This window comes from Chiloscyllium plagiosum, chromosome 1 (assembly GCF_004010195.1).
Source record: "Chiloscyllium plagiosum isolate BGI_BamShark_2017 chromosome 1, ASM401019v2, whole genome shotgun sequence".
Classification (NCBI taxonomy): Eukaryota; Metazoa; Chordata; class Chondrichthyes; order Orectolobiformes; family Hemiscylliidae; genus Chiloscyllium; species Chiloscyllium plagiosum.
Genome location: NC_057710.1, coordinates 122,562,022 through 122,589,732, shown reverse-complemented (window position 1 = coordinate 122,589,732; position 27,711 = coordinate 122,562,022). Strand labels below are relative to the sequence as shown.

The 27,711-nt window shown below is 40.9% G+C and overlaps 1 protein-coding gene across 3 annotated transcripts in view; it reads left to right on the top strand.

The window, feature by feature from the left end:
* arhgap24 (Rho GTPase activating protein 24) overlaps positions 1–27,711 on the top strand; it is a 445,505-nt gene that overhangs the window by 271,499 nt on the left and 146,295 nt on the right. Inside the window, exon 1 of one of the 3 annotated variants that reach the window (XM_043696073.1) lies at positions 8,013–8,102. The exons of 1 other annotated variant lie outside the window; for it this stretch is intronic. Coding sequence is in view for 1 of the 2 variants with exons in the window: in XM_043696039.1 (XP_043551974.1) it covers positions 8,283–8,334 (52 nt within the window). In the remaining variant the exon portion in view is untranslated. Of the gene's footprint in view, positions 1–8,012; positions 8,103–8,233; positions 8,335–27,711 lie in introns of those variants that run through there. One more of the 3 variants, XM_043696039.1, reaches the window with a different exon arrangement.

Sequence of the window (27,711 nt, the reverse complement as noted above, 5' to 3'; positions counted from 1 at the left end):
CTGAGATTCCTGTTCATGTGCCTCCTTTGCCAAGGGAGCTATGTCTTGGAGAACCAGTAACATCGTCAGTGCACCTGATTCATGACTTTTGAGACACCCAAATTGATGGCCAGAAAAGTCAGGCATGCCACAAATCAGGCTGAGTGAACCCCCCACCCCCAACCCATTTTTCCAAACCACTCATTCACCATCATGGGAACCAGCTCTCCCAATATTTACCTTCAGAGGATCATACTGGGGGCTGGCATCAACACAACTGGGACTACTGTGCACCCACTGAGGGAATCAGTGAAACTACTGCAAACTGTTAACAGTTCTGAGACCATTAAATAATTTGTTTGGTGCAAACACGGGTAAAGATAAAAATACTTTGCAAGTCTGACAGCATCTGTACCGAGAAAGGAAAATGATATGTACAAGAGGTAGCCAATCAGCTATCACCCCATTTTGCCATTATTGGCAAAAATGAATGTGTCTTGATGGAATAACTATTTTTGTGAAGACCAGACCAAAATATTTGTTTCATAATAATCCACATGGCTAATCCTGTTTTTCAACAGTTCACCACCTCTTTACCTTTTCTCATTTTCTTGATCTACTCCTGAAAACACTTCTTACAAATGCCCTGAGTCCACAAAGGATGTCTGGCCCCGGATGACCAATAATGTGAATATATATTTTAAAAACTCTGTACCATTGGACTTGGCAGCGAGCTATCCATTTAACGAATTGCGACAGTGCAACAGACTCGCTGGGAAATTCTTCCGTCATTTTTAAGGCAGCAGGAGAAAGGAAGGCTGATTAACCCAGTTCCATATCCTGGAGGTGGCCTTATTCATATGTACAAGGGATGTAGAGGTAGTTTTCAGGAGGCAGTTAACCCATCTGAGAGTTACATTTTGTGATTTTCTGCCGATGGCCATAAGGAAGCCCAGAATGGAAGTTATTTATTTTTAGCAGCACAAAGATATGCTGGACTTTTCAAGCATTAATGAGATTGAATTTTCAGGATGGTTGAGAAATGTAGAAAAGATCCTGCCTACTCCAACAAAGTGTGCAAGTTTGAAAGAATAAAGTAGGAAATAAGCTTGCAAACTTGGTGTATGTGATGGGCAGTGCAACCTGCCCAGGAGTGCATATCTGAAACTTGGCTGCACACTGACCATGACTTTCTAATTGTTTAGAAATTTCACTGCAGCAATTCAGCAAGGTTCTTACAACCGAACATTCTGACTCAATCTCGATAGTTTACCTTTCAACTTCAACCACCTCCAAGGATAAGGGAAGCATATGTATTGAGGCAATACAATCACCTGCTGGTTTCTCTCCAAGCCACACCCTAGCTTGGCACTATCTTCCTGTCCCTTCATTGTCACTGGATTAAAATCTTGAAACACTGTTTCATAGATCAATTCGGAGTAACTACATTACTCTTTTTTTATTCATTCACTTGCCCATCCCACATAACCCACGAGAAGGTGGTGGTGAGCTGCCTTCTTGAACCACAGAGGTCCGTATGCTATAGGTAGACTCTCAACTCCTTCAGATAGGGAACTCCAGCAACATTGAAGCAACAGCGATATATTTCCACACCAGGATGGTGAGTGGCTTGGAGGAGAACTTGCAGCTGATGGTGTTCCCATTTATCTGCTGCCCGTGTCCTTCTATATGGATGTGGTCAGGGGTTTCAAAAGCATTGTCTGAGAATCCTTGGTGAATTTCTGCTATGTACCCTATAGATAAGTACACACTGCTGCTACTGATCATCGGTGGATGTCATGCTAATCAAGTGTGCAGCTTTGTCTTGGATGGTATCAGTCTTCCTGAGTGTTGTCAGAACTGCACGTGTCCAGGGTCAAATGGGGAATATTCCATCACATTCCTGACTTATGACTTGTAGATGGTGGACTGTCTTTGGGGAGTCAGGAGTTGCTCACTGCAGGATTCCTAGCCTCTGACTTGCTCTTACAGTCTTTGAAATTAAAAGCTTGTTAAAATTTAGTCAAATTCAGTTTCTGATCAATGATAACTCCCAGGATGCCAATTCAGTGATGGTGACACCATTAAATACCAAGGGATGGTGGTTAGATTACCTCTTATTGGCCTTGCATTTGTGTGGAGTGAATGCTACTTGCCACTTGTTGGTCAAAGCCTGGATATTGTACAGATCTTGTTCCATTTGAACAGAGACTGCTTCAGTTTCTGAGGAGTCAAGAATGGTGCTTTTATTTAATATTTTGAAACCGTATTGTGCAATCATTGGCAAACATGCCCATTTCTGACCTTCTGATGGAGGGATGTCCAATGGAACTGCAGTAGTTCAACAATGTAACTCACCCGCACCTTCTCAAGGGCACTTACAGATGAGCAATAAATGTTGGCATTGCCAGTGACATTCACATCCCAAGTATGAAAAAACTCTCAGGCATTAATCGGAATGTACCTGATCTGTGTTTCTGTCAGGTGAGGTTCCTTATCAGATATGACAAGTTGAAATGGGAGGAAAAAGCAAAATGGGAATAGGAGCTTGAATCAGGAGAGGAAAGCAATATTTGTGTTTCCATGGGCAAAAAGGGTGACCTTTAAAATTATGTGATCATTGTAAGTCTGTCGGCCGGGAAATTATTTTACTGTGAGGTAATTTGGGGTTGAGGAGAGCGAAGGATTTGTTTGCTGGTTTAGCATTACCCATGCATGTTATTTCCACTGTAAATCCTCTGACAATGAATTGCTCATAGAAGGAAATGGTTCCAATGTGATCATGAAGTGTGCAGTCAGCAATTGCATTTTTCTGAGCTCAAGCCAAGTTTGGAGGCTTGTTTGTAGATTTTGGGAACAATTCACCATTAATTTCGTGCCGGAAATGGTTGCATTGCACCGTTTTCCTGTATTAGCAAATTCAAACAAATAATCCTCATGAATCATCCTTATCTGCTGTCCTCAAACACTATCCACAACAAGCCAACACATGAGAATGCATTATATGAATGTGATTATCTATTTCAGTGACAGTAGCCCTTTGTTCTAGATTGGAAACAAGAGTCAGTTCATTTTTCCTATAAATATTGATGGAAATTGAGATGTCAAACATGTCTTTGCCTGAATTTGAATTTACCCTTTGGACATAGAAGGTTATTACCCTACTGCATCATTTCACTCCATTGTTAAAACTCCCCTCGATTGTCATGGACCACCATTTTGCTAAGATTCCTTGATGCAATATTTAAATGCAGCCTTGTTATCAAAGGAAGACTCACATCATCTTTGGATTCAGATCAGCCACTTTCTCAGGAGGTAAACCCTTATCGCCACCATCCCACAACTTTCCAATGCAGCTTTCTATTCCTTCTGTTTGTATTGTTGACCTGTTTTTGATCCAGATGTTACTGCAAAGAATTACAACACCCTCAACCTCCAAAGGAGGATCAATGAACAGAATCCTATTGGACTCTGAGTGATGTGGGCTGTGGCAAGGTTTGTGACTAGGCCCACCTCAGGAGACTCTCACTGTACTATTTAGGTATTTTTAATCAACTTTTTCAACCAGGTTATATCACAGGTCTTGGGTAGGTTGGACTTGAACCCAAATCTTCTCTTCCAGAGACAGGGATATGGCTACTGTGCCACAAGTACTAGCCATTTGGATACAGAACTGACTCAAAGATAGAAGACAGAGGGTGGTGGTGGAAGGTTGTTTTACAGACTGGAGGCCTGTGACCAATGGAGTGCCACAAGGATCGGTGCTGGGTCCACTACTTTTCATCATGTATACAAATAATTTGGATATGAACATAGGAGGAATACTTAGTAAGTTTGCAGATGACAACAAAATTGGAGGTATAGTGGACAGCGAAGAATGTTACCTCAGATTACAATGGGATCTTGATCAGATGAGCCAATGGGCTGAGGAGTGGCAGATGGAGATTAATTTAGATAAGTGCGAAGTGCTGTAATTTGGGAAGGCAAATCTTAGCAGGACTTATACACTTAATGGTAAGGTCCTAGAGAGTGTTGCTGAACAAAGAGACCTTGGAGTACAGGTTCATAGCTCCTTGAAAGTGGAGTCGCAAGTAGATGGGATAGTGAAGAAGGCTCTTGGTATGCTTTCCTTTATTGGCCAGAGCATGGAGTATAGGATTTGGGAGGTCATATTCCAGCTGTACAGGATGTTGGTTAGGCCACTTTTGGAATATTGCATGCAATTCTGATCTCCTTCCTATTGGAAGAATGTTGTGACACTTGAAAGGGTTCAGAAAAGATTTACAAGGATATTGCCACAATTGGAGGATTTGAGATATCGCGAGAGGCTGAATTGGCTGGGGCTGTTTTCCCTGGAGTGTCGGAGGCTGAGGGGTGACTTCATAGAGGTTTATAAAATCATGAGGGGCATTGATGGGATAAATAGACAAAATCTTTTCCCTGGAGTGGAGGAGTCCAGAACTAGAGGACATAGGTTTAGGGTAAGAGGGGAAAGATATAAAAAGCACCTAAGGGGAATATTTTTCACACAGAGGTTGGTGCATGTATGGAATGAGCTGCCAGAGGAAGTGTGGAAGCTGGGACAATTACAACATTTAAAAGGCATTTGGATGGGTAGGTGAATAGGAAACATTTAGAAGGATATGGGCCAAGTGCTGGCAAATGAGACTAGATTAGGTTGGGCTATCTGGTCGGTATGGGCTAGTTGGACCAAAGGGTCTGTTTTCGTGCTGTACATCTCTATGACTCTAAGAGCTGTCTAAAAAGAACCAGTGCACCCATTCACTAATACCTCAGCTTTAACAATGTTTCTGTCTAGTTTCATACTAGGAACCTCTTGTGTGTAAATGTGATTGACACTACACTCCAGAAAGATGGTTATGCCATATTGAATGCTTTTCATAAGCTGCATGTTGGCTTTCTCACTCAGAAGCAGCATGTTGCCAACTAAGGGGGGGTGGTTTGTTTGTTAAATACGTTGTTGGCAACTGAATTTGCTTCATTGATATTCAGCCTACTACCTTAGCAAGCTCGGATAAAAAAACTAAACATGGAGAACTTGACACGGGAACCAGAGTGGGTACCTGTCGAAATCAGCTCATTGCTTACTTTGAACAAGCTCTGTGTCTTCCTTGGTCAAATAGCAGCATAAAGTATGATCCACAGCCACCAGATGCTGCTGGCATGTCAGTCACTGTGGAAAGCAGATCATATCAGAGCGGACAGAAATCCCAACAGCAGCAAGAGGTCTCTGTGAAGGTCACAGAGCACCCAGCTCAGTGAGAGCTCACCACAGCACCAGCTCTAATGAAGCATGGGGGCTCAAGAAGCCCAGAGCCTTCCAGCTCTGGCTCCATTTCCTTTGGATGAAAAAGGCACAGTGTCAATGCAGGCTCTGTATGGCCTGGATCGCTATGACGGAATAATGCTGGAGCAGGACCTGAAGTTGCAGGAAAATGGTGGGGTGGGGGTGGATGGTGGATGGGGACAGGCACTGTTCCAGTGGCTTGGAAGGTAACAGTTACTTAGAATTGTTCTGTGGCTCGCTGCTTCCAGGGAGCAACAAGTGACCTGTGTGGGGTCTCTCAGTCAGGCACTTGTACCCACAAGCACTTCAGGACAGTGAGCCAGTGTAAGATCATACCGGTTCATTTTATTCCCCCAGGCAAGGTCAGTGTTGTGGGCTGGACTGGAGGATTCAAGAATGCAGCTGGCTTCTCCCAGGTACACAATGACGCTGGAACATTCTTGCGTATCCATCGTACTTGTGAGGGTGGAGGCCTAATAGGTTGGCACAGTGGGGGAGGGGTGTTCAAGGAAGGCATGGTGGGGTGGCATGGTGGCTCAGTGGTTACCACTGCTGCCTCACAGTGCCAGGGACTTGGGTTCAAGTCCACCCTCAGGTGATTGACTGTGTCGAGTTTACACGTTCTCCCTGTGCCTGTGTGGGTTTTTCTACTGGGTGCTCCAGTTTCCTCCCACAGTTCAAAGATGTACAAGTTAGTTGGATTGGCCACTCTAAGTTGCCTGTGGTATGCCGGTTAGTTGGATTAGCCATGGGAAATGCAGGGATAGGGTACAGAGGTGAGTCTGAGTGGGGTGCTCTTCAGAGATTCAACGTGGACATGTTTCCACACTGTAGGGATTCTATGATTCTATGACTACTCACTGTGCCCTTGCTAATGATGCGATTGTGAGTCCCCCTGTCTAATGTGGAGCATAGTGGTCAAAGGCGAGTCGAACCAGGCAATAAAAGCTGGCCAGCCAGTCCCATGATGAATTTAAAACCTATCCAGGTCTTGACCAGGCCAGTGGTGGAGCAGACAATGGGGTTGCTGAAGCTGCAGTCCTGCTCTGCGGACTAGTCTTGGGGAGATGTCTAGTGTATTCCTGGCAGAGTGTGTCACATCATTCTGTGTTCTGCACAGTTGGAGTAGGCAATGAGATAATATGCTGGATGCTGAGGAATTAGGGGAACAGGAGCAGTATTCTGAGGAGGAGGATGAAGACATTGAGAAGGACGAAGTTGTTGTATCCATGAAATAGCTGAGCTGTGTTGGGTGCTAATAGAGTTCTTTGATATCCAGTTCTAATAGAAAAGAGCTGGGTGCAGCAGACAGCTGAGGACTGTAGTATCATCATTGCTCACGCTGCTGAAATTTGGTTTGTATTGTGAGGGCAAACTTCAGCCTCTGTTGGTTTTGGTTGTGCTTACTTTTGCTTTAAGTAAATAAAAGCTCATGTTTGGGTTTGCACAATTGCCTCCATGTACATGATGTCTCTCTGGACAATGACAAGCTGTGGGTCTGATGTGGGCCTTTAGGAACAGGGTAGGACAGCCTTGCACAAGTTTTTCAGGGATGTAGCTACAAAAGGGGAAAATGTGGGTTGTGGTAGTTAAACTGCCAGTAGGGTGAGAGAATGCAATTGTATGTGCAAGCGAGTGTCAGCTATGCCAGCTGTATGCAATCGGCGGCATGGGTTTGTGACTGCTGTGTCATGCCTTTAGCAGTGAAGAGCAACACTGGATTGCAAATGCTCATCCTTCTAAAGGTGGCGTGGCACAAGGTGTGCGAGTCTTTAGGCAGATATCTGCTCAGTGGCAAGTTCTTCTGGGAATGGCACATTGCATGATGGGGCTGGAATTGGACCTGATGGTTGCCATAGGGATAGAATAGGTAGTTTACTGAAATACAGCAAGGAGACTTTCTAGGTCTCTCGGCAAAAAAAAACTTCCAGTAAAGCAACTCTTATTTAACCAAAAAAAATGTAAGATTCAGCCATCTGAATCCAGATACTTCCTAACTAATTCATTCAGTGATGTTATGAGCAGGTAAGACTTGAACCCTGGCCTCTGAACTCAGGGGCAAGGACACTTCCAATGCACCACCAGAGCCCAGTTGATTGGTGCCTCTATCACAAATGACAAACGTCTCCAATCAACTATTGCAATGTGTCAACATCCAGTTTGAACACTCCCCCTATTAAACCTGTGCTTCCTATAGGTGGCCTTCCCAGTCTCCTTTTAATGGATAATCTTTGACATTTGTAGTGCAACTGAACATTTCTCTACCCCTGACGTGCCTTAAAGAAGCTTTGTGTATGCTGTAGACTTTGTCAGCTCATGATTGATGTTTATTGATAGCTGCAAATTGAATGTTCTCTCTGGTACTGAGAAGCTGCAGTAGCAGACTTTAACACTCATTTTGATTTCCTGCAGGCTTTGATTAGCTAATCAGCATGCAAGCTACAAAATGCGTATAAAAAGGGCAAGTGTATTCAAGGTGACTTAATTGGCAGTCAGTTCATAACTGAGAAAGAGCCAAACAATTGGGTTTTAGAATGCTGAAATCTGATGTAATAATATGCATGAAAAATGAACAACTTGCACACTCTGCTTACAGCAAATGTTTCTTTCTTTTTAACTTCAGGGAGATTCTTGCAGGTGGATATCTTTAAACACATGATGCTGCAAAGGTCAGCCAAATTACAATAGATTAATCAGGCCTGTCTCACTGGTCCAAAGCTGGCAAGTAATTTGCACTGACCTACATGGTGAAGGGACAGAAGTTTGTATTTGGTGAGATAGCAGCACAGACTGGAGGCTGGAGTTTGCTATGGAGGTGTGTCTAAATCTTGATGGTAGTATCCGATCATGCAATGGAGGAGGACTAGGGAGGAGGCCAGTGTGTTAAAGCTTAGTCTTTCTGGCAGACAGAGGCTGTCTCTGGGGATTTTCTTCTGGTCAAGGAGCTATTGGTGGTGGAGCAGACAACAGAGAATGTCACAAGTAACATGGTGCCATGGGACTTAGTTGCTTTAAATCTATTCAGATTGATCCTCAAAAGTGTCAAGGTAAAAACAGTTTAACTGACAAGAATAACACTTAAATGGTGTAAAAGTGCATTTATTACTTTAGAAAAATTTCATTCACATACTGCTACAATTGATTAGAGCATCAACACAGTATGGATGTGAATATTAAACAGTACTAGTCTAAGACTTTAAACTTGTGCATATCATTGGACTTTTAATGAATGCATTTCATGCTAATTTGAAAATAAATAGTATATAACTGAATTTCACTTTTTAAACTGGTATCATTACTTGTGAAAAAATTGGATATGTTCTTGTACTAAGAAAAATAAAATGTCACAAGATGATTTGTAAAGCATTCCACTGTTCATTTTCTTTTATAAAAAGGGCTGTAAACGTAATAATGATTTATATATTGTTTTGCTACTGCAACATTCTATTTTGTAATCATTGTGGCATTATTTAATAGGATGCTGTTGCTTGTTGCTGTAATGTGAGAACAATAATTTTTCAGCTAAATCATGATTGTATTGAAAATTATGGTACTAATGGGTGGCATCATCAGAATGAAGACATTATTCGTAAACCCAAAAATATTTGCTTTTTTTTTCTGAAACTGTTTCCAACAGAGGCAGCCTTCCATCTGATAAGATGATAGCTTGCGCCATGGTGATTACACTGTACTATGTATTGGCTGGTGTGGCTCAGCACTTACATGCTAGCAAGGCTGTCTCTGCTAGTTGTGTGCATCAATCTCCACAATCTTCATGTCTGGTTTGCATCGGTAGTGGAGGTGTGGCTGCCAGAGGGTTATGACCCAGTGAGTCGTTCACTTACAGAAGACCTTTTGGGACATAATCATCATTCATTTGAGGAAAATGGTTGATATATTGGTGACTTAGCAATGAATGTATGTTGATGGAATTAACTCAGTCCCAAGCTGGTGACCCTTGTCCTATGAAGACATGCTGAGGATATGTCTGAGGCGACAAAGGTAGAATCTATTCAGCTTTTTCTACTGCTTAGCATATGTTGTCGCATCACTATATAGTGGAGTGCATTACTGTTGGAGCATTATGTTGTCGCATCACGAAATAGTGGAGTGCATTACTGTTGGAGCAGTATTGCAGTATCCTGCACCATACTGATTGTCTTCCTTTTGCATACAATCAGACCAACCTCTCTGTATGCATGAGGGAGTCTCTCCATTTCCCACAAAACATGTTTGTAAGTATGGAATGTCAGTGCAGCAGCATCAGTGTAGAGTTACTCTTTAAAGAAGACTTGGTTCACTTTTGCCTTGGATCGCCAGGGAGGAAAGTTGGATAGCTTTCTGTCAGTTCTGGTATATAAGTAGACATTCTCTATAGATGTCTACAAGGTATGTGATGTCAACAAGAAAAAGATTGTGTCAAAGTGTGCCACTGCCAGATCACAGCCATGTTTAACCCAATTGTGGATCTCCAAATGGTTCTGGAATTGCGCTGCCATTGATGATATTATCATATTATCATGGAAATAGAATATCATGTTAGCTTTGGCAGATAGCCAGTTTGTTCCTTTAACTTAATTAGACTGTGTGTGGCTCATACAGTTGAATGCCTTGGTGAGTTGAGGGAAGGCAGAATATAATGGTCCCTTGTGTATGGCATTTCTCTTGTAGCTGTCAGACTGAGAAGGTCATGTCAACTGTAGATTTTAAGAGTCTGAAAATGCATTCAGTCAAAATTTGTGGTGACAAGGGCAACATTGGCAAATATCTTACCACAATGCTCAATAGACCAATGTCTCAATAGTTGTTGCAATCACAGTTTTTGTATAAGTTCACAACCTTTTCAACATTTTTACCCTGGGGACTTGCCTCTAGCAGAGAGAGAAATTGATGTTGATGCTGCATGAGTGCTTGTTTCCTGTGCTTGATGAGTCCACGCAGATATAGGATGAAGACCTGGAGCTTTGCCCAAGGCAGATGAGGCCATACTTTCACTAAACCACTCCACTGTAGGCTCAATATCCAACTCTGTCATGACAGGCAGGTGTTCTGTGGTGTCTAAAGCGTCCTCCATCACAATGTTTTACGGTCTCTTTTTGTTTTTAATGAAGCATTAACTTTGGTGGTAGACTTGTTCGCTATTTCAGAATTTCACACATGCCCCTGGCATTCCATGTTTAAGGACGAGAATCGACGTTTCGGGCATAAGCCCTTCTTCATTCCTGAAGAAAGGCTTATGCCCGAAACATCGATTCTCCTGCTCCTTGGATGCTGCCTGACCTGCTGCGCTTTTCCAGCAACACATTTTTCAGCTCTGATCTCCAGCATCTGCAGTCCTCACTTTCTCCATCTTAATGTTCTGGCAAATATATAAATAGTAGTCGTTAGTATGCCACCTAGCAGAATGTTAGACGATACATCAAGTAGTTCTTGCTGCAGTCAGTCTCTTTGCTCAGCGTTCTCTCTTGTACATAATGAGAACAAACTATTAGCTTCAGTTCCATCATATTTGCATTAACCTCGACCCAAGCTGCATGTTCCTCTCTTGCTTTCCATTTGTTGAGAGTGCTATGTTGTAAAATGTCGCCTTGAAGTATGTTCCATTTTACTTTTATTTCCTGTTTAGAGTTTCCGTCGTGAGGTGATGAGGTAACTCTAAAAGCGTTCGTGTCCATTTTAGAATAATGGGCCCAAAGTTTTCCTTCGACCACAGCTGAGTTGAAGCAGACGGCTCATCTCCAAATCCTTTTGTGTCAGCTTTAGATGGCTTGTCTATGTGATGCAGATGGCTTCAGAAACTTGTAGAAATATGATCATGTGATCAGCCACAGCCACACTGTGTGCCCTGCAAGGTTGATTATCATTGCTGTGGTAACTGATAGTGAAGCAGTTGATTTGGAGATTCCTGGCTGTTCAGTAAGTTTACAGGCTTTCTCCCCGTTTCCCTTCACTGGTCACTTCACTGTCTTGCCTGGCTTCCTGCAGCTTGGGGGAGTGGGTGGATAACAACTGTGAGACCTTCACAGTGCCGTCATCCACACCAAACCTGAGCTATCGAACGGGGCTTGCATTTGATTTTTGAGCCACTTCTTTTGTATATTCCTGGAAGAGCAAAACACAAACATATCTGCAGTTTGGGATATAATCCACAGGAGATGGGTTTTTGTTAAGAGAATTAGTCACCTCCTCGATACCTCTGTAGTCACAGAAGATCACGATCCAATTTGTATTGTAAATAATACTGTATTTCTTTGTCACCCAATTGAGTTTTAATGCGGAAGGATACCCAATAGTTTCATTTCTTATAAACCAAGTCCTTTTGTGAATTTCATACTGCATGTCTTGCTTAATATTTGGTTTTACTAGCTTCCAATTCCTACATATTTTTCTTTCCTTCCTCTTCTCCCCCCTTCGTGTTGTGCAATAAGTTATTGAATCATAGAAGTCTACAGCATGGAAACAGGCCCTTCAGCCCAGTTGCCCATGCCATCCAGTTTTTGCAATTAAACTAGCCCATTTGCCTGTGTTTGGTCCATTATTCTTGCATATATATCTCCTCCAGGTATCTGTCTAAATGTTTCTTAAATCTTAATTAAATCCCCTTAGTTTCTTTAGCAATGCAGATAAAGAAATACAAAGACAGTTTGTGTATTTTCAAGACAGCAGAATATCTTGTTTTTCAAAAAGCAAAAGAAATTGGAGCTGGAGTAGGCCACTCATCCAGGTTAGCATGCTCCATCATTTAATAATACCACAACTGATCTTCTGCCTAAGATACACCTGTTGTATACTAATCTCCTATCCCTTGATTCCTTGGCTACCAAAAATGTATGGACCTCTCCCACATGTCTTTGGATTGGAGAATTCCAAACAGTGACAATCATTTGAATGTCCTAAAAGATCAACCTTTACTTTCAGCTTCGGATCCCTTGTTCTCGTTCTGCCAACTGGGAATGGGGATTGGGATTTTTCCCAGTATCTGCATTGTCATGTTGTTGAAAATTTTCTTTGTGACATAAATCATTTAGAAATTCTGAAGGTACATCCATCATGGAAAACTTGAATTATAGATCACAATTCAAACTGGCTATAGGGCACCACATAACCTTGACCTTTTCCACATCTTCAGATTATGCAGAACTAAAGATATTTGCTTTTTGGACAATCGTTTTTTTTTTACACAAATAAAACAGCATTAGATGGTCTGGCAAATTTTTAAGTTCAATCCCTTTCCATGTTTGATTATTAGTGTTTTTCGATGGTGTTGACATACTGTTCATGTCCTTTTTTATATGGATCAGTATCATTTTAATTGTTGCACGGACTGAATCAAACAAAGTTTGGAAAAAGAAATAGAAAAGGAAATATGTAATGACACAAGTATAGATGATGACAACTGCAACCATAATGGCCCAGACACTTTAAGCCTTTAGTGTAGGAGAGAAAATGGAATACGAAACATTATAATGTATATGTTCTGTTTGTTTAGATTGTATAGTAATGGAATTGAGTACTTTACTGCATTCCAAACTGTCATAGCAATATGACTGATTTTCAACTTATCAAATGAGATTTCAAAAAGAAGGATATGCTTTTTGTTTGATTGTGCTACTTTCAAGCTTTACAGCAACAATCCACAAATTTTTCAGATACCTTTTTTTTCTGTTCATTCGTATCTATTACCAGAATTTGATATGCTATACACATTCCAAGTGCATCAATTAGTTACGTAGCTTTAATGTTATTTCAGTGTTTTGGAAATTTTGTTTGAGCTCTTTTGGTTACATTGAGAAGAAATACTGTTCCTTGGGGGCATTTTATTATTTTCAAAGGCTTCTTGGGTATCATACCTGTAATAAAAGCTTGTCAATGTGCACATCTTCACAAGATATGTTGTTATGATGAATGTCCAAGGACTGTAATTTCAGATGGAAATAAAAACGTGCTTTGAAACAGCATAAAAAGATCACAGCCAGCTACAATAATGCTTATCATGAAGTCTTTTAGTAATTTAACTTTAAATACCTTGGTACTTGCTGATGTGAAAAATGTGTTGCTGGAAACCAGCAACACATATTTCAGCTCTGATCTCCAGCATCTGCAGTCCTCACTTTCTCCTACTTGCAGATGTGGAAGGGTTGTGAAATAGATCAAAATATTCCCACAGCCTCCTTTGGACAGAGTCTCCATCAGTTCAAAAGAGTTTGTCTGCATCATCATGGGTTATGCCTGAAGTTGTGGGGAGAGGAAGATGGGAGGACCCTGGGATCTGCTGGTCTGTTGGGTGGGAGGCTGGTAGCCAGCAGCATCAAACAAGCCTACCAGACCAGTCCTGGGATATGGCCTGTAACTTTTAGGCTTTTGGAAGGAATGAGGTTTTCCTTTTTCCCACAGCCACTCCACCCTCTACTATTAGAAACATAAGAATAGGCCATTCAGCCACTCAATCCTGCTCCACCATTCTAACTCATGACTCATCATCTATCTCAATGCCATTTTTCATGCCCATATCCCTTGATGTCATTTAGTCTTTAGGGATTGATTATCTTCTATTTTGAACTCAGAAGAACACAGCTTTCACAGCCATCAGTAGTAGTAAATTCTGAGGATTCACTACAGTGCAGAAATTCCTCCTTGAGTTGGAAGCTCCTTTGCCTTATTCTGAGCTGGTGGAGCTGAAAGGCAACAGGTACTGACCAGTACCAGATTTCCATCCCTTCTGCCTCCCTTCCTACAGTGCAACAATGATGGCATGAACATAGCCATCGTTAGCTCTAATGAGTAATCTTTGTTAAGATCCTCATTGAAGACCTTCCAGGATTTAAGCTGTGATATCAGACCCATGGGTTTGTGATCCTCATTGCACTGCTTAAACTAAGTAATTTGTTTCTGAATTAACATTGTTGCAAGTTCCATCCTGAGTTAACATATTAGAAGTAGGAGACCCGTCCCATGCCTCTGTCATTCAACAAATCTCAACCCATCTCTTCATTTGCACATAAAACAAAACAAAGAAATTTGCATGCTGAAGATCTGACACAAACAAACACACAAGATCTGGTACAAAAAGGTGCTGGAGAAACTCAGGTCTGGCATTATCTATGAAGAGAAAAATAGAGATAATGTTTCAGGTCAGTGATCTCAAAGACAGTTCTGAAGAAGGGTCACTGGATTCAAAGCGTTAACACTCCTTTTATCTCCACAGATGTTGCTAGACCTGCTGAGTTTCTCCAGCACTTTTGGTGTTTGTTTTTCCCATTCATCCATTGCTATTTGTCGTGCTAACCTACATTGACTCCTGGTCAAGTAATGCCTCCATTTTTAAAATAAGAATTCTCAGTTTCAAATCTCTCCACATTCTCTTGTCTTTATATAGCACTTAAAACCTTCTCCAGACTCACAGACCCACAACCCTCAAAGTTACCTGCACTCATCAGATTCTGGCTTCTTGAACATTCCCAATTTTAATTGTTGCACCATATGGTGTTGTCGATGCCATGAGCTCTGCACTTCCATCTCTATATCTCTTCACCCGTCGACCACAATTTACTTCTTTAAAACACTCCTTAAAACAAATATCTTTGTCCAGGCTTTTCAGTATCTGGCCTGTGATTGTGTTCTGTAACTTGGTGTCAAATGTAGATTTATAATATTCCTATGAAGCATTTGAATACTTTAAAGGTATAAATAGAAGTCGTCACTGTTGTTCATGCGTTGCCTTTTGGGTGGCACGGAGGCTCAGTGGTTAGCACTGCTGCCTCACAGCACCAGGGTCCCAGGTTTGATTCCAGCCTTGGGTGATTGTATGGAGTTTGCACATTCTACCCGTGTCTGTGTGGGTTTGTTCTGGTTTCCTCCCACAGTTCAAAGATGTGCAGGTCAGGTGAATTGGCCATGCTAAATTGCCCATAGTGTTAGGTGCATTAGTAAGAGGGAAATGGGTCTTGGTGGGTTACTCTTCAGAGGGATGGTTTGGACTGTTGGGCCAAAAGGCCTGTTTCCACACTGTAGGGAATCTAATCTAATCTAAAAGTTTAGGTAACAATCCAAAAGGCACAACTGTCTTCATGATGTGTGCTGTATTTTTGTAATCTTCAGCAGTTATATCTGATAACACCTCTAATACTTGATCTATTGTTGTCGCAAGTACCTAAGTACAGTGAAAAGTTTTTTGTTTTGCGAGCAGTACTGGCAGATCATAGCAAACAAGCTGGTTTCAATTTTTCAGTGTTAAAAAGTTTACTATCTATTGCTGTGTTATTGTTTTAGGATATGCTAATGAGCTGAGGACCAGGATGAAATCTGTTGCCAAGTACACTCTAGCAGAATGAGCTATCTGGAAATCCGATTATAGTTTAAGCTGTTAATTAAATCTGCATGAGTTTTTCAAGTAAAACAAATTCAAGATATTTCATCTGTGTTACTCACCAAAACAGAGGGGATCCAAAATGGTGGCAGCAGTGGGATTCCAACCCACATGCAGAGCTGACACTCAGCGTGTATTCCGTTATATTTCCCATGATGCATTGTTTTGGAGATGAAACTGCTTTCACATGATGCCATATGGTAATCATTTGAAATGGCTTCTCTATCGTGAGGACATAGATTTTAACAATAATGAAAACAAAAATCTTAGTAAATAAAACTAGATGGTATTCATGAAAAATACCACATGCATTGCTTTTGTTTTAAGCACATTTAAAGCATGGGGAGCGATGCTATGGTCACCAGCTTAGTAAACCAGAACACCGCCCAATCTGGGGTGGGCTTTTGCCCAAAACATCGATTTTTTTTTTTCCCTGCTCCTCGATGCTGCCTGACCTGCTGTGCTTTTCCAGCACCACTCTAATCTAAGACTCTGGTTTCCAGCATCTGTAGTCCTCACTTTTGCCTAGTAAATCAGAACCTCAGGGCTGAGTTTGAATTAAATTTTGAAAAAATTTTGAATGAAAAGCAAATCTAATGGTGAGTGCAGAACCGCTGTCAATTGTCAGGGGGAGAAAAGAACATCTGGTTCACTAATATCCTTCAGGGAAGGAAACCTGCCATCCTTAGCTGGTCTGGCCTACAAGTGTCTCCAGACCCACAGCAATGGGTTTAACTTTTACACTCTGTAATTCGGGATGAGCAATAAATGCTACCCCAACCAACCATACCCATTATCACATGAGCAACTGATCTGTTTAATAACATTTAGGTTTTGGCCGTTTGAGAAAAATAGCTGAAGAGTCAGGACAAGATGCATGTAGATGGTGCACAAATGGGGCATTTTGTTTCAATTAGAACAGCCTTTGAGCAATGTGCTGCTATTTTAATGTTTTTTTTAATGTGAGTAGATAGGGAACTCTTACGCCTGCCTGTTACTAATGAAGTTGAAATATTGTTTCTACATTAAAGTGATGAACGATAACTTCCACATTTAATCATGTAGATTCATGTATGTACTTGTTTTGGATATGATTACTTTAAGATTTGCTTCCACTGAAACTCAATTTAAACCCATATAGTAAACACAGAGCTGCTGGTAAAAGTGAGACGTGACTCACATTGTGAACCACTTTTGATTCCCCCCAAGGATATACAGCACACAGCTGCATCATTCACTTGCTCCTGTACATGTTGCGTTGCCCTGTCTGTATATTAGAGACTCATGACCAATGTGATGTCAGGATTTCAAATTTAGCTAACACCAATCTTTGTAATACCTGCAATGTGTAATTTTTTGGGGAAAAAAATGATACATGAGGAAAGCAAATGGTGCCTTGTTTAAAGGCTAGCTGTCACAATTGCAGCAAACTCCTTTCTTTGAAAAAAATATGCCATTGGATTGTGTTTTGAAGCACTCCAGTGATTTTTGGAGGAACAATGATACTTTTGCCAGCAAGTATTGCCACATACTCATGGTGCTCATAGAGAAACAAGTAATTTAATGCACATGCAGACTCTGCAGTAGGTGGGGAAACAGGCCTCTGGGCCTGTAGCAGGATAGGGAGGTGGAGGTTATAAATTTTGTGCGATACCCTCTATAAGGTGCTGGAATGCTCCATTGTCCTTGGTAATGACGGGAGACTGGAGGGCAGGCCTGCCAATGGACCCAGAATGTCAGTGCATATGTACATTCCACACTGTACTGTATTCCATGCTATTGATGTCCTCCTCTGACTCTGGTTCAACCAAAGACATCTGTCAGACTGTCTTTTGGTGAACTGTGGCATTATTTCCAGATGTTAGTAATATCTAGCATGTTATAACTTGTCTGAAACTTGGTAAAGAGGTTATATGGAGGATGGTAATAGACTGGAGGGCTCCCTTCCTAGTGAGGAGTGATAAGTCGGCCTATCAGACTAAGATTTGTCTACTTCAACATGAAGTTGAGGTGAATTAACTGAAAGGAATGCATGATCTGAAATTATTCCAAAATGTGCAAGATTATAATTGATCAGTGTTTGGACCCAGACCACAAGAGTTGACCTCCTTGACCATTCACATTCATTTTCTGCTGAGCTGGCCTTTTGGAGTTTCCTGGCCTTCCCACAAAACCAGGGTTTTTATACACCTGCCTACCTGAACCATTAAAGCTTCCAGTGCCACATGTCTATCTAGTGTTCAATTTGCCAGAATCTCTATTCCAGCAATCTCTTTGAAGAGCTTCCTTTTTAGAGAGGCAACCAGTCTCTGCATAGAGTTTGCCCATAATGTTGAGAAGTGGAGTGCAATGCTGGTTACAGACCTGTGTCAGAGTCATTCACCACAATGTGAACAGGCCGAGTCCTTCAAATTGCAGCCCAAAATCCCAACGATTGTGGCCCATGCATTTCTTGACTTATCTTTCTTGTGAGCTTTCAATCTTTATTTAAAATTGCATGCTTCCTTTTCTTAGTAGAAGACACAAATTACACACCAGAAATGAAGCACTACCAAGCAAATAATACAAGTGACAAGCTTCAAGTGATTAATATTACCAGAAAAAATGTGTTAGAGAAACTTAGAAACTATTTAAAAATATGTTCATTGGATGTAGGCACTGTTGGCCACAACAGCATTTATTGCCCATCCCTAGTTGCCCCAGGTGTCAGTGAAAGGTCAGACCACATTCCTGTGGGTCTCGAGTCTTTTGTAGGCCAGACCAGGTAAGGACGGCAACTTTCCCTTTCCTGAATAACTTTAGTGAACTAGGTAAGTTTTTGCAACAATCAGTTGTGATTACATGGGCACCATTGCACTAGCTTTTAAATTCCAGGCTTCTACTGAATTCAAATTTTGTCATCTGCCATGTTAGATTGGAAGCCATGCCCCAAAACATGGTTTGGGACTCTCGATTACTGATCCGGTTTCATGACCAAATTCCACCACGAGATTAAAGTGTGTTGATGATAAAACATAAGGGATAAGAGGCTACTAAGAGTCAGACAGGCGAAGTGAGTGGACAGCAAAATTACAAATGGTGTATAAATGAGGGAATTGAGTTTATTCACTTTGGGCATAAGAATTAAATAAAATATTCTTGATAAGTGTGAAACTTGCATATGTTAACGTTCTGAGACTTGGATGGACTTTTTAAGGAATACAGACAGCTAGCATGTTAAGTAAGCATGTTGGCCTATATTGCAAGGGAATGTGAGGACAGGAAGCATGAAATGTGCATGATTCTATAGAAACTTGATAGAATAGACATGGGTTGCTCCCATAGTCTGGGGAATCTATATCATGGGAGCACAGCCCATAATAAGGGATGCATAACTTAGCATGGAGAGAAGGAAAGTATGAGCTGAAAATGTGTTGTTGGAAAAGCGCAGCAGGTCAGGCAGCATCCAAGGAACAGGAGAATCAACGTTTCGGGCATAAGCCCTTCTTCAGGAATGCCCGAAACGTCGATTCTCCTGCTCCTTGGATGCTGCCTGACCTGCTGCGCTTTTCCAACAACACATTTTCAGCTCTGATCTCCAGCATCTGCAGCCCTCACTTTCTCCGAGAAGAAAAGTATCCTCACTTGAAGTGTTATGAATTTTTGTATTTCCCTTGCCTCTGTGGAGTTGTGGATACATTTAGGAATGCATAATATTTTGGTAACTAAGAAAATCAAGAAATATGAGAAATGGGTGGCAAAATGGTTTTAAGACAGAAGATCATTGTATTTAGTGGTGAAGTGGGCTCAAGGGTCCCCATTGGTTTACTTATTATGATCCTAATCTTTACTTTCTCACATAAACTTCGAAGGACGAGGACAGCAGAAGCTGAGAGCACCACCACCTGCAAATTCCTCTTGAAGCCATGCATTTTCCTGACTTGGAAATATATTGCCATTACGTCACTGTCACTATGTCAAGTTCTTGTAACTGCCTCCCCAACAGCACTGTGGAAGTCTGTCCATATCAAAACAATTTAGCAATTTAAGAGGGCAGGTGACCACTACTTCAATTTGGACAATTAATGAGGACCAATAATTCCTGGCCATGCCACTGCCCACATCACCTGAATAAAGAATTACTTAGAAATCTTATTTTCTCAGTTGTTTATGTGAACATAGCACAATGTTGTACATTGTCTGATTATAAATTGTTGAAATAGATTAAATAAGGAATTGTACTTAAATGGGGGTGTAAGATATTTCACAATTAACACGTTTAGCATTATGCTTCTTCATAGCAATGCAATGTAAACAATAGGATTTTAAGTGTGATCTTTAAGGTTGAGTGTATAATGTTGCCTAAGCTAATATGTTCCTCGAGTAACCTTGCAATTTTGTCAAAAAACTCCACATCACTGGCATTAATATGCAGTGGGGGCATAGTTCGGACAATCTGGAAAGTACATGTAAGAAGCACATCGGAATGTATGACTCTCTGAAAGAGACCCAGAGAGCACATGAATACAAACACTTCATGAAGATAGATTTGTGACTACCTAGTGTAACTAAAAGTCAGAGTTTGCAAGATTACCATATGCAATGGTATTTAGAATGCAGGCATAATAAATAGTCATGATTTGGAGATGCTGGTGTTGGACTGGGCTGTACAAAGTTAAAACTCGGACAACACCAGGTTATAGGCCAACAGGTTTAATTGGAAGCACACAAGCTTTTGGAGCGACGCTCCTTCATCAGGTGGTAGTGGAGGGCTGTGTGTTAGGATTGAGCCCTCCACTACCACCTGATGAAGGAGCGTCGCTCCGAAAGCTAGTGTGCTTCCAATTAAACCTGTTGGACTATAACCTGGTGTTGTGTGATTTTTAACATAATAAATAGTGTTACTTTGAAATATAAGCCTGAAGACTACCCTTGTCTTTTCTCCTTCTTCATTGGTTTGTCTCAAACCCAACACTTATTATGTGGCCCAGAAACACAAAATGAAATTCACAGGTACTGCTAAGCCAAGCAATCCAATGTAAAATAGTGCCACATTAAATTGAAAGCAAATAAAAACATCTCTGCTAAGTTTGGCTGCATCCTATTCTGCTAAATAAGATAATAGCAGGCCATTAATTTCCTACTTAGCAGAGCTGAAATTAAAAGCTCTGTGTATGTGTGTGCAGTGAGACATGAACACCCTGCGATCAGACCACTTCTTTACTCATTTGCTTCCTGGTTTTGAGTAAACAAGCTGCCTGCCCGTGGAGGTTTAGATAAAGAAATCCAATGAAGGAGACGCAAATTCACTTTTGGAATTCATTCAAGTTGTTATTGAAAACAATGAATGAGAATAAAACTGGTTGTGGTGGGGGGAGGGGAGAAGCAACATTATGTCAGAGATTGATTTGGCATACGATGAACACAAGACAACACTAACCATACAACTCTTTCTGTTGCAAAGCTTTAGTGAGGCTTATGGGATTTTACATGTGCCCAGTGTCTGCATTGAGGACTGATTTTTATTTGACATCTTTGCTGATTTGATTCAATGGTTTTTATATAATGTTACATGGAAGCACTTACTATTGAAGCACAATTTCAAAAAAATATTGAATGTGGAAATTTTGTTTTCCTTCATTCCATTCTACGTTGTTACTTTATATTGAAGATGAGGAGCACTATTTGGCTGTTTATTTAAAACTCCTGCATGTTTTGGTTATGAGTTCCACATGAGGGCAAAGGCAAGTAGAGACTGGTAATAAATGCTGACCCAGTCAGCAAGACCCACACTTCATGAGTAAAGATACAAACCAACCGAACTGCAGATGCTGTAAATCAGAAATGAAAACAGAAATTGCTGGTCAAGCTCAGCAAGTCTGGCAGCATCTGTGGAGAGACATCAGTGAAATCAAATGCTCCATTTTGGACACTTAAGAGGTTTTGGGAATTTTACTATAAGTGAGGAAGTCTGTTTTGGCTAGCTGCCATTTATGTCTGTGTCTCCAAATCGCCAATGAATAAAAGTTCGCAGTTCAAGTAGAAATAGGCTGATTATTGGAATCCTTCAAACACCTTTGTTTTATTCAGACACAGCAAGCTGCTGGTTACTATCAAACTCAACCAGTCTCCTGCAGTCCTCTTCCCAGCGGTACATTACTTTCCGAAACCTAATAGAAAAAATGTGAAAGATTCTGAATCTTCATTTCTCATATTCCTTTTATCTTATGATATTGAAGTGCTATTACACTTTGGTATCGACTGACACCATACAAATGCCTTATATTTCAAATGTACACCCCCCTCAGGTTATGCACCTCATTCAACTGTTATGTACTGAGTGTGTTATTTAATGGATCAAAGGCAGATAATGGGAGTGGGATGGATAAAGTGCAAAGTCAAATGCAGCCCACAAAAAGAAATATAACTAGCAATCTTGTCAGTCTACCAAAGTGATGTCTTTAATGAAGAAGTACCAAAAATGGTATCTCAGGAATTCATATTTATTGTAAAGGGCTGTTCATTTGATTTAGAACAGTCACAAAACAGCTCATAAATTTATGCTGCCTCTGTAGATTAGCCTGGTTATTCATTTCCGAGTTTCACTTGCAGGTGGGCACCTGCTTTATTTAATAATTTTGTATTGAGTTTTAAAGTAATACTAGTGTATCTCTCACAGTACTGGAGAAAAGAGGCACTCGTTCCTCTAAGCTTGACAGACCTGACATGTACATGTTCTAAGGAGCATGCATTCAAATTGGTCAGTTGGGCTTCTGAAAGTTGACCAGTCCACAGCAAATGTCCAGATTTGAGGAAAACCTGTTTGGCAGCAGCTGCTTTCTGGGCTAAGTCTTTACCTGCTTCACTCCAAGCAGCCCACTTTCCCTGAGGAATCCTGAACTAAGTGTTTGGCCCCTCCATTACCATATTAATGGCATCTAAAGTGGATCCTTAACAGCCAAGAGCTTCATGGGAACATAAGTGACTGTAAAAAGCAGAGAAATATACTGAGATTGGGCAAACAGCAGCTGGAATGGGAATGGGTTAGGCTGGTGACTAATGGGGAAGGTGATAGCGACTTCTGATTTTCTCACTAAGTCAAGCAATTTAGAAAGCAGGAGTAAATAACAAATACAAAACAGTTAATTTTCAAATGGAAAATACAAATAAAATGACATTTAAAGCATTAACTTTCTGCCTTCTATGCATTTTCCTAGAAGCTCCCCAAAATGAATTCAGCTGGCAGATCTTCATGGGACATTGCACAACCCAGTGCAGTCACTTTTATTATATATGTAGATGTTGACATTATTAATGGAAAACTTCACCCAATAAGAGGGACAGAGGGGTAACAGCAGTGAGTCAAATGATGCATGCAGGTCATATCCGTACTCCTTAGATATTTATGATGTAGTTCTGACTGTCTGTCTGTTTTCTTAAACTTGGTTAGGTTTTCCAGTCTAAAAGAAATAAAAGAAATGGCACATCACTGGATATTAATGTTTCAGGATGAGTGTACATGTGTTTTTTGTATACAGTACATATTTTGTTTCTTTCCTGTACCAAACAGTATTCCTATCTGATGAGAGTAGTGTGGTCATTTTCTGATGGCCTTCTGCAGGATGTCATCCTCCAGCTGATCAACCTGAGAGAGCAGCTCATTGGAATGTGTGCCATCTCAAAGGACACTTTTCATTCCCCAAAGTTTAATGAAGGAAATACCTTCGTTAAACTTTGGGGAATAAAAAGAGCAAGAAAAACCCTTTCTGTTTCATCACAATGAAACAATGGACTATGTTGTAATGGTTGGTCTATGGTGAAACTCTGCCTGATACATTGATACTATCTGTAGTACTGCTCTGTGTTTTCCAACAAGTGCAAATCTTCTTCAAATAATTGGTGATTCTTTAACATTCATTCTTTCTGTAGGAAAGAAGCTTTTATCCTTCATTTCATGGTTCTCTTTAAGTGAAATGGCATGTTGCCATTCCACACCCTGCCCCATGATAGCGATGGTGTGAGAGTTCAACTGAGTAGTCCAGAAAGGTTTATTTTCCACGCACAAGTAATTATCTGCACATTTAACTTAATTTACTGACTCCTCATTCTTTGGAGATATTTTGAGTGTGTTTCTGTTTCATCTGAAGTCGCATCAGTCACAATCTCACATTGGAGCTGCCCGCAGAGGGATTGTATATTGGCTTTATATTTTCCTGGGTTAGAAACATTGATCACAAAACCAGAAATTGGTGGAAATGTTCCATAGGTCAATTTGCATCTTCGTGAGAGAACAGAGCCATTTAAGGTATTTTACCTGGCATGCTAAGTCGACTGTTCACTGTATTTTCAGCATTTTCTGTTTGGTTCCAATTTCCAACAACTGGAGTATTTTGTTTTTTCTTGAACTGATTCCAGTCTGCACTGGAACTTGTGGTAATGAAGGAATTTAATCACTATTATTAGACAGTCTGAGGAACATCTGTAACTGACATTGCAGGTCTCTTTGACAGATGTAGTTTTACAAAGCTTTTGTGTACCGAGTTGATCCTATAATGATGAAATTTGGCTGTTTGCAAGTTCAAATATTTCCAACTAAGTTAAAGCTTTTAAGTTCTCTTATCGAAATCTGAGTAGGAATTACCGATAACCATCTTGATTGAGGCACTGTTTACGTAAAGCATCATACACCTGATTTTCTGTCAAACTACACACATATGAAAGCCCTGAATTGTTGAACCTTATCTCAAATTAAAAAGGTTGTTTCTCCTTTAAGTGCTATGGCTCAAATCATTGAAGTGATTGCTATTCAGAGCTAAGCATGTATGTAATTGTATTGAAAATGGTAGAGAGGAATGTTGGATAGTGGCCTAGAAATGATATGAAGTTCCCTTCTGGATTGTTATGTTTATGAACACCAAAAGAGGTGGATTGTTTCTGTTGTATTTGTATGTGGGTGAAGTGGGCAGGGGAATTTAGTTGTTGATGAAAACAGTGAACATTAGACAGCAGCACTGATTTCAGTTCTTCGATCAGAATGTTTGAAGTGTTGAAACCTCACCACTGCTCGTCATGTTTGAGTAATGTGGTAGATTTGCTGCCACTTACCCAGATGGGTGCAGCTTTAACAACATTCTCAAACTTGGCACCACCCAAGACAAAGCGGCTCACTCCCTCCACCACCGATACTGAGTAGCAACAGTGTGTATTACCTACAAGATGCACTGCAGAAACTCACCACAGCTCATTAGACATTAATTTCCAAACACATAACCACTGTCATCTAGAAGGATAAGGGAGGTGCAGATATAATGGGAATAACACAACTTGCAAGTTTCCCTCCAAGCCACTCACCATCCTTACTTGGAAATATACTGTCACTCAGCCTAAATCCCGGAATGCCCTTCCTTATTATACTGTCGTTCCACCTATAGTGATTGGACTGCAGCTGTTCGGGAAGGCAGCTCACCACCACCTTCTCAAGGAAGGGCTGGCCAAGCCAACAATGCCCACATCCTATGAATAAATGTTTAAAAGAAGATCTTTGAGGCATTGCGGAAAATTGCATCGGTACATTTTGCCCACAAAAATAAAAGAACAATCCAATCTGAGTAATTATGTCACAATTTTTCTACTCTCAATCATTAGCACATTGATGGAAAATATCCTTGATAGTGACAACAAACGGTTTCAAGATGTGGAGAACATTTCAGATTTGAGCTGATATGTGGCAAGTAACACAAATACTTGGTAATGATCATCTCCAGCAAGAGAGAATCCAATCATCGCTCCTTCACATTCAATTGTATTACCATCGCTGAATCCCTCACTATCACTACATTGGGAGTTTCCATTTATCAGTAACTGAACTGGGCTAGCCATTTCAATACTGTTACTAAAAGAATAGAGCAGAGACTAAGAATGCTGTGGTGAGTAACTTAATTTCTGACTTCCCATGACCACCAACATTGGATTGCAGCAATGTGTCCCATCTACAAGAGACACTGCTACAACCCAACAAGATTTCTGAGACAGCACCTTCCAAAACTTTGACTTCTACTCTCTAGAAGTTCCCCTCTGCAAGTTCCCCTCCAAGCCAAAGCCATCCTGACTTGGAGCTTTTTTGCTGTTCCTTCACTGTAGCTGGCTCACAATCTTAAAGCTCCCTCCATAACTGCTCTCTCTACATTAAATGGACTGCAGTGTTTCAAGAAGGCATCTCTCCATCACTTTCTGAAGAGAAACTAGGGATGGACAATAAATGATTGTCTAGCTAGCAAAGCCTACAGCCTGTGAATGAATGAAAAACGGTTGATTTATCCTCATGTCACTCAAATGTGGCACTTGATGTAAGGTTTCGGTTTTGGAATCTTTAATAAGTGAAATTCCATAACATCAAAGCATTTTATTATGTAATTTTGATGAAACAAATCTTGAAGAATCTGATGTCAATAAAGGAACAAAAGAATTATAACCTACTGAATAACAGAAATGAAAATAGAACATCTATTAGAACTTTGGGGCTAATGGTGGCTATATGGTTAATACTGTAATCTCACAATGCTAGGGATCCAGTGCTAGTGCCAGGTTAGATTCCAGCCTTGCGTAAATATCTGCATGGAGTTTTCATGTTTTTCTATGTCTGCATGAACTGAGTGCTCAGGTTTCCTGTCACACTGCAAAGACGTGGAGGTTAGGTGGATCGGCCATGCTAAATTGCCACATATTGTCCACGGATCTGCAGGGGTTACAGGAGTGGTGGTGTTACAGGTTTGGAGGCTTGGTGCAGACTCAGTGGGCTGAATGACCTCTATCTGCACTGTAGGGACTCTATAATCTTCAGTTGGAACCTTCAGCTGTAAGGTTTTCAGCTGGAGGCCTTTCAAATTCAGATTGCTGCTGGTCCTGGGCTTGCTGACACATCTGCTCCTCCTCAGTTTCTCTGCAGCTTCATTGCACCCCAACAACATTTAACTTTTAATGTTTAAGAACTGAAGGAAAGTGGTAGTGTGAAAAGGAAGCACAAAATGGGGTATCTGGGCTAGATGAGATGTTGTTCCAGTGACATTTGTTATTCCAAAGGTAAAAGGAGTGCTAATGGTTGCAGTATAGAAACACAATTTGTTCAGAGAGAGTATGGATAACAGAATAGTGAAGAGCTTATGCTCAAAACATTGACTCTGCTGATCCTTGGATGTTGCCTGACCTGCTGTGCTTATCCAGCACCACACTTTTTGACTCTGATCTCCAGCATCTGCAGACCTCACTTTCCCCTAATGACTAACTATGTCTGACAGCAACAAGATGAAAAACAAAATTCTGATCAGCACACTGACAATAAAACAATCGACCTGGGTGACAGAGTTCAATGCTAAATGAAAAACAAATTGAAGAACTGTAGATGCTGGAAATTTGAGACAAAAAACAAACTTCTAGAGAAACTTAGCAGGTCTGGCAGCATCTGTGGAGTGAAAGTGGAGTTAGTGTTTCGGGTTCGGTGAACAGTTCTGAAGAAGGGTTTTCTCAGAAATTGAGTTTCTCCAACAATTTCTGTTTTTATGAGTGACACTTTAAGGCCTGAAATTGTTGTACTTCATGTTGAGACCAGAAAGCTACAAAATGCCTGATCCGAAGATGAAGGGTTGTTCTTTCAGCTCGTGTTGAGCTTCAGTGGAGCAGTGCAGCAGGCAGAGGACAGGAATGTGAGCATGAGAGCAAGTTTGTGAAAGAAAATGGCAAGCACTTAAAGCTTGGCATTCTGCTTGCGGACTGAATGAACTGCCAGTTGACCACCCACCCGGTCTGCGCTTGCCCCTGATAGAGAGGACCTCATTGTGAGCTGTGAAACCAGCAAACACATTGAGAAAGCATATGTACAAATAAATCACTACTTCTGCTGCAGGAGTAGTAATAGTTGAGCAGAAATTTAACGTAAATAAAATGGAAAGGATGAGTTTCATTAACACGCAGTATCTGAATAGAGGAATAGAATTTTGGAAAGCCTGTAGAAAAGCCCATAATATGTCTCAGCCCATTAGTAGTTGTTACCATGGCTGAAGGGAGCGGGATAAAGAAATGACAG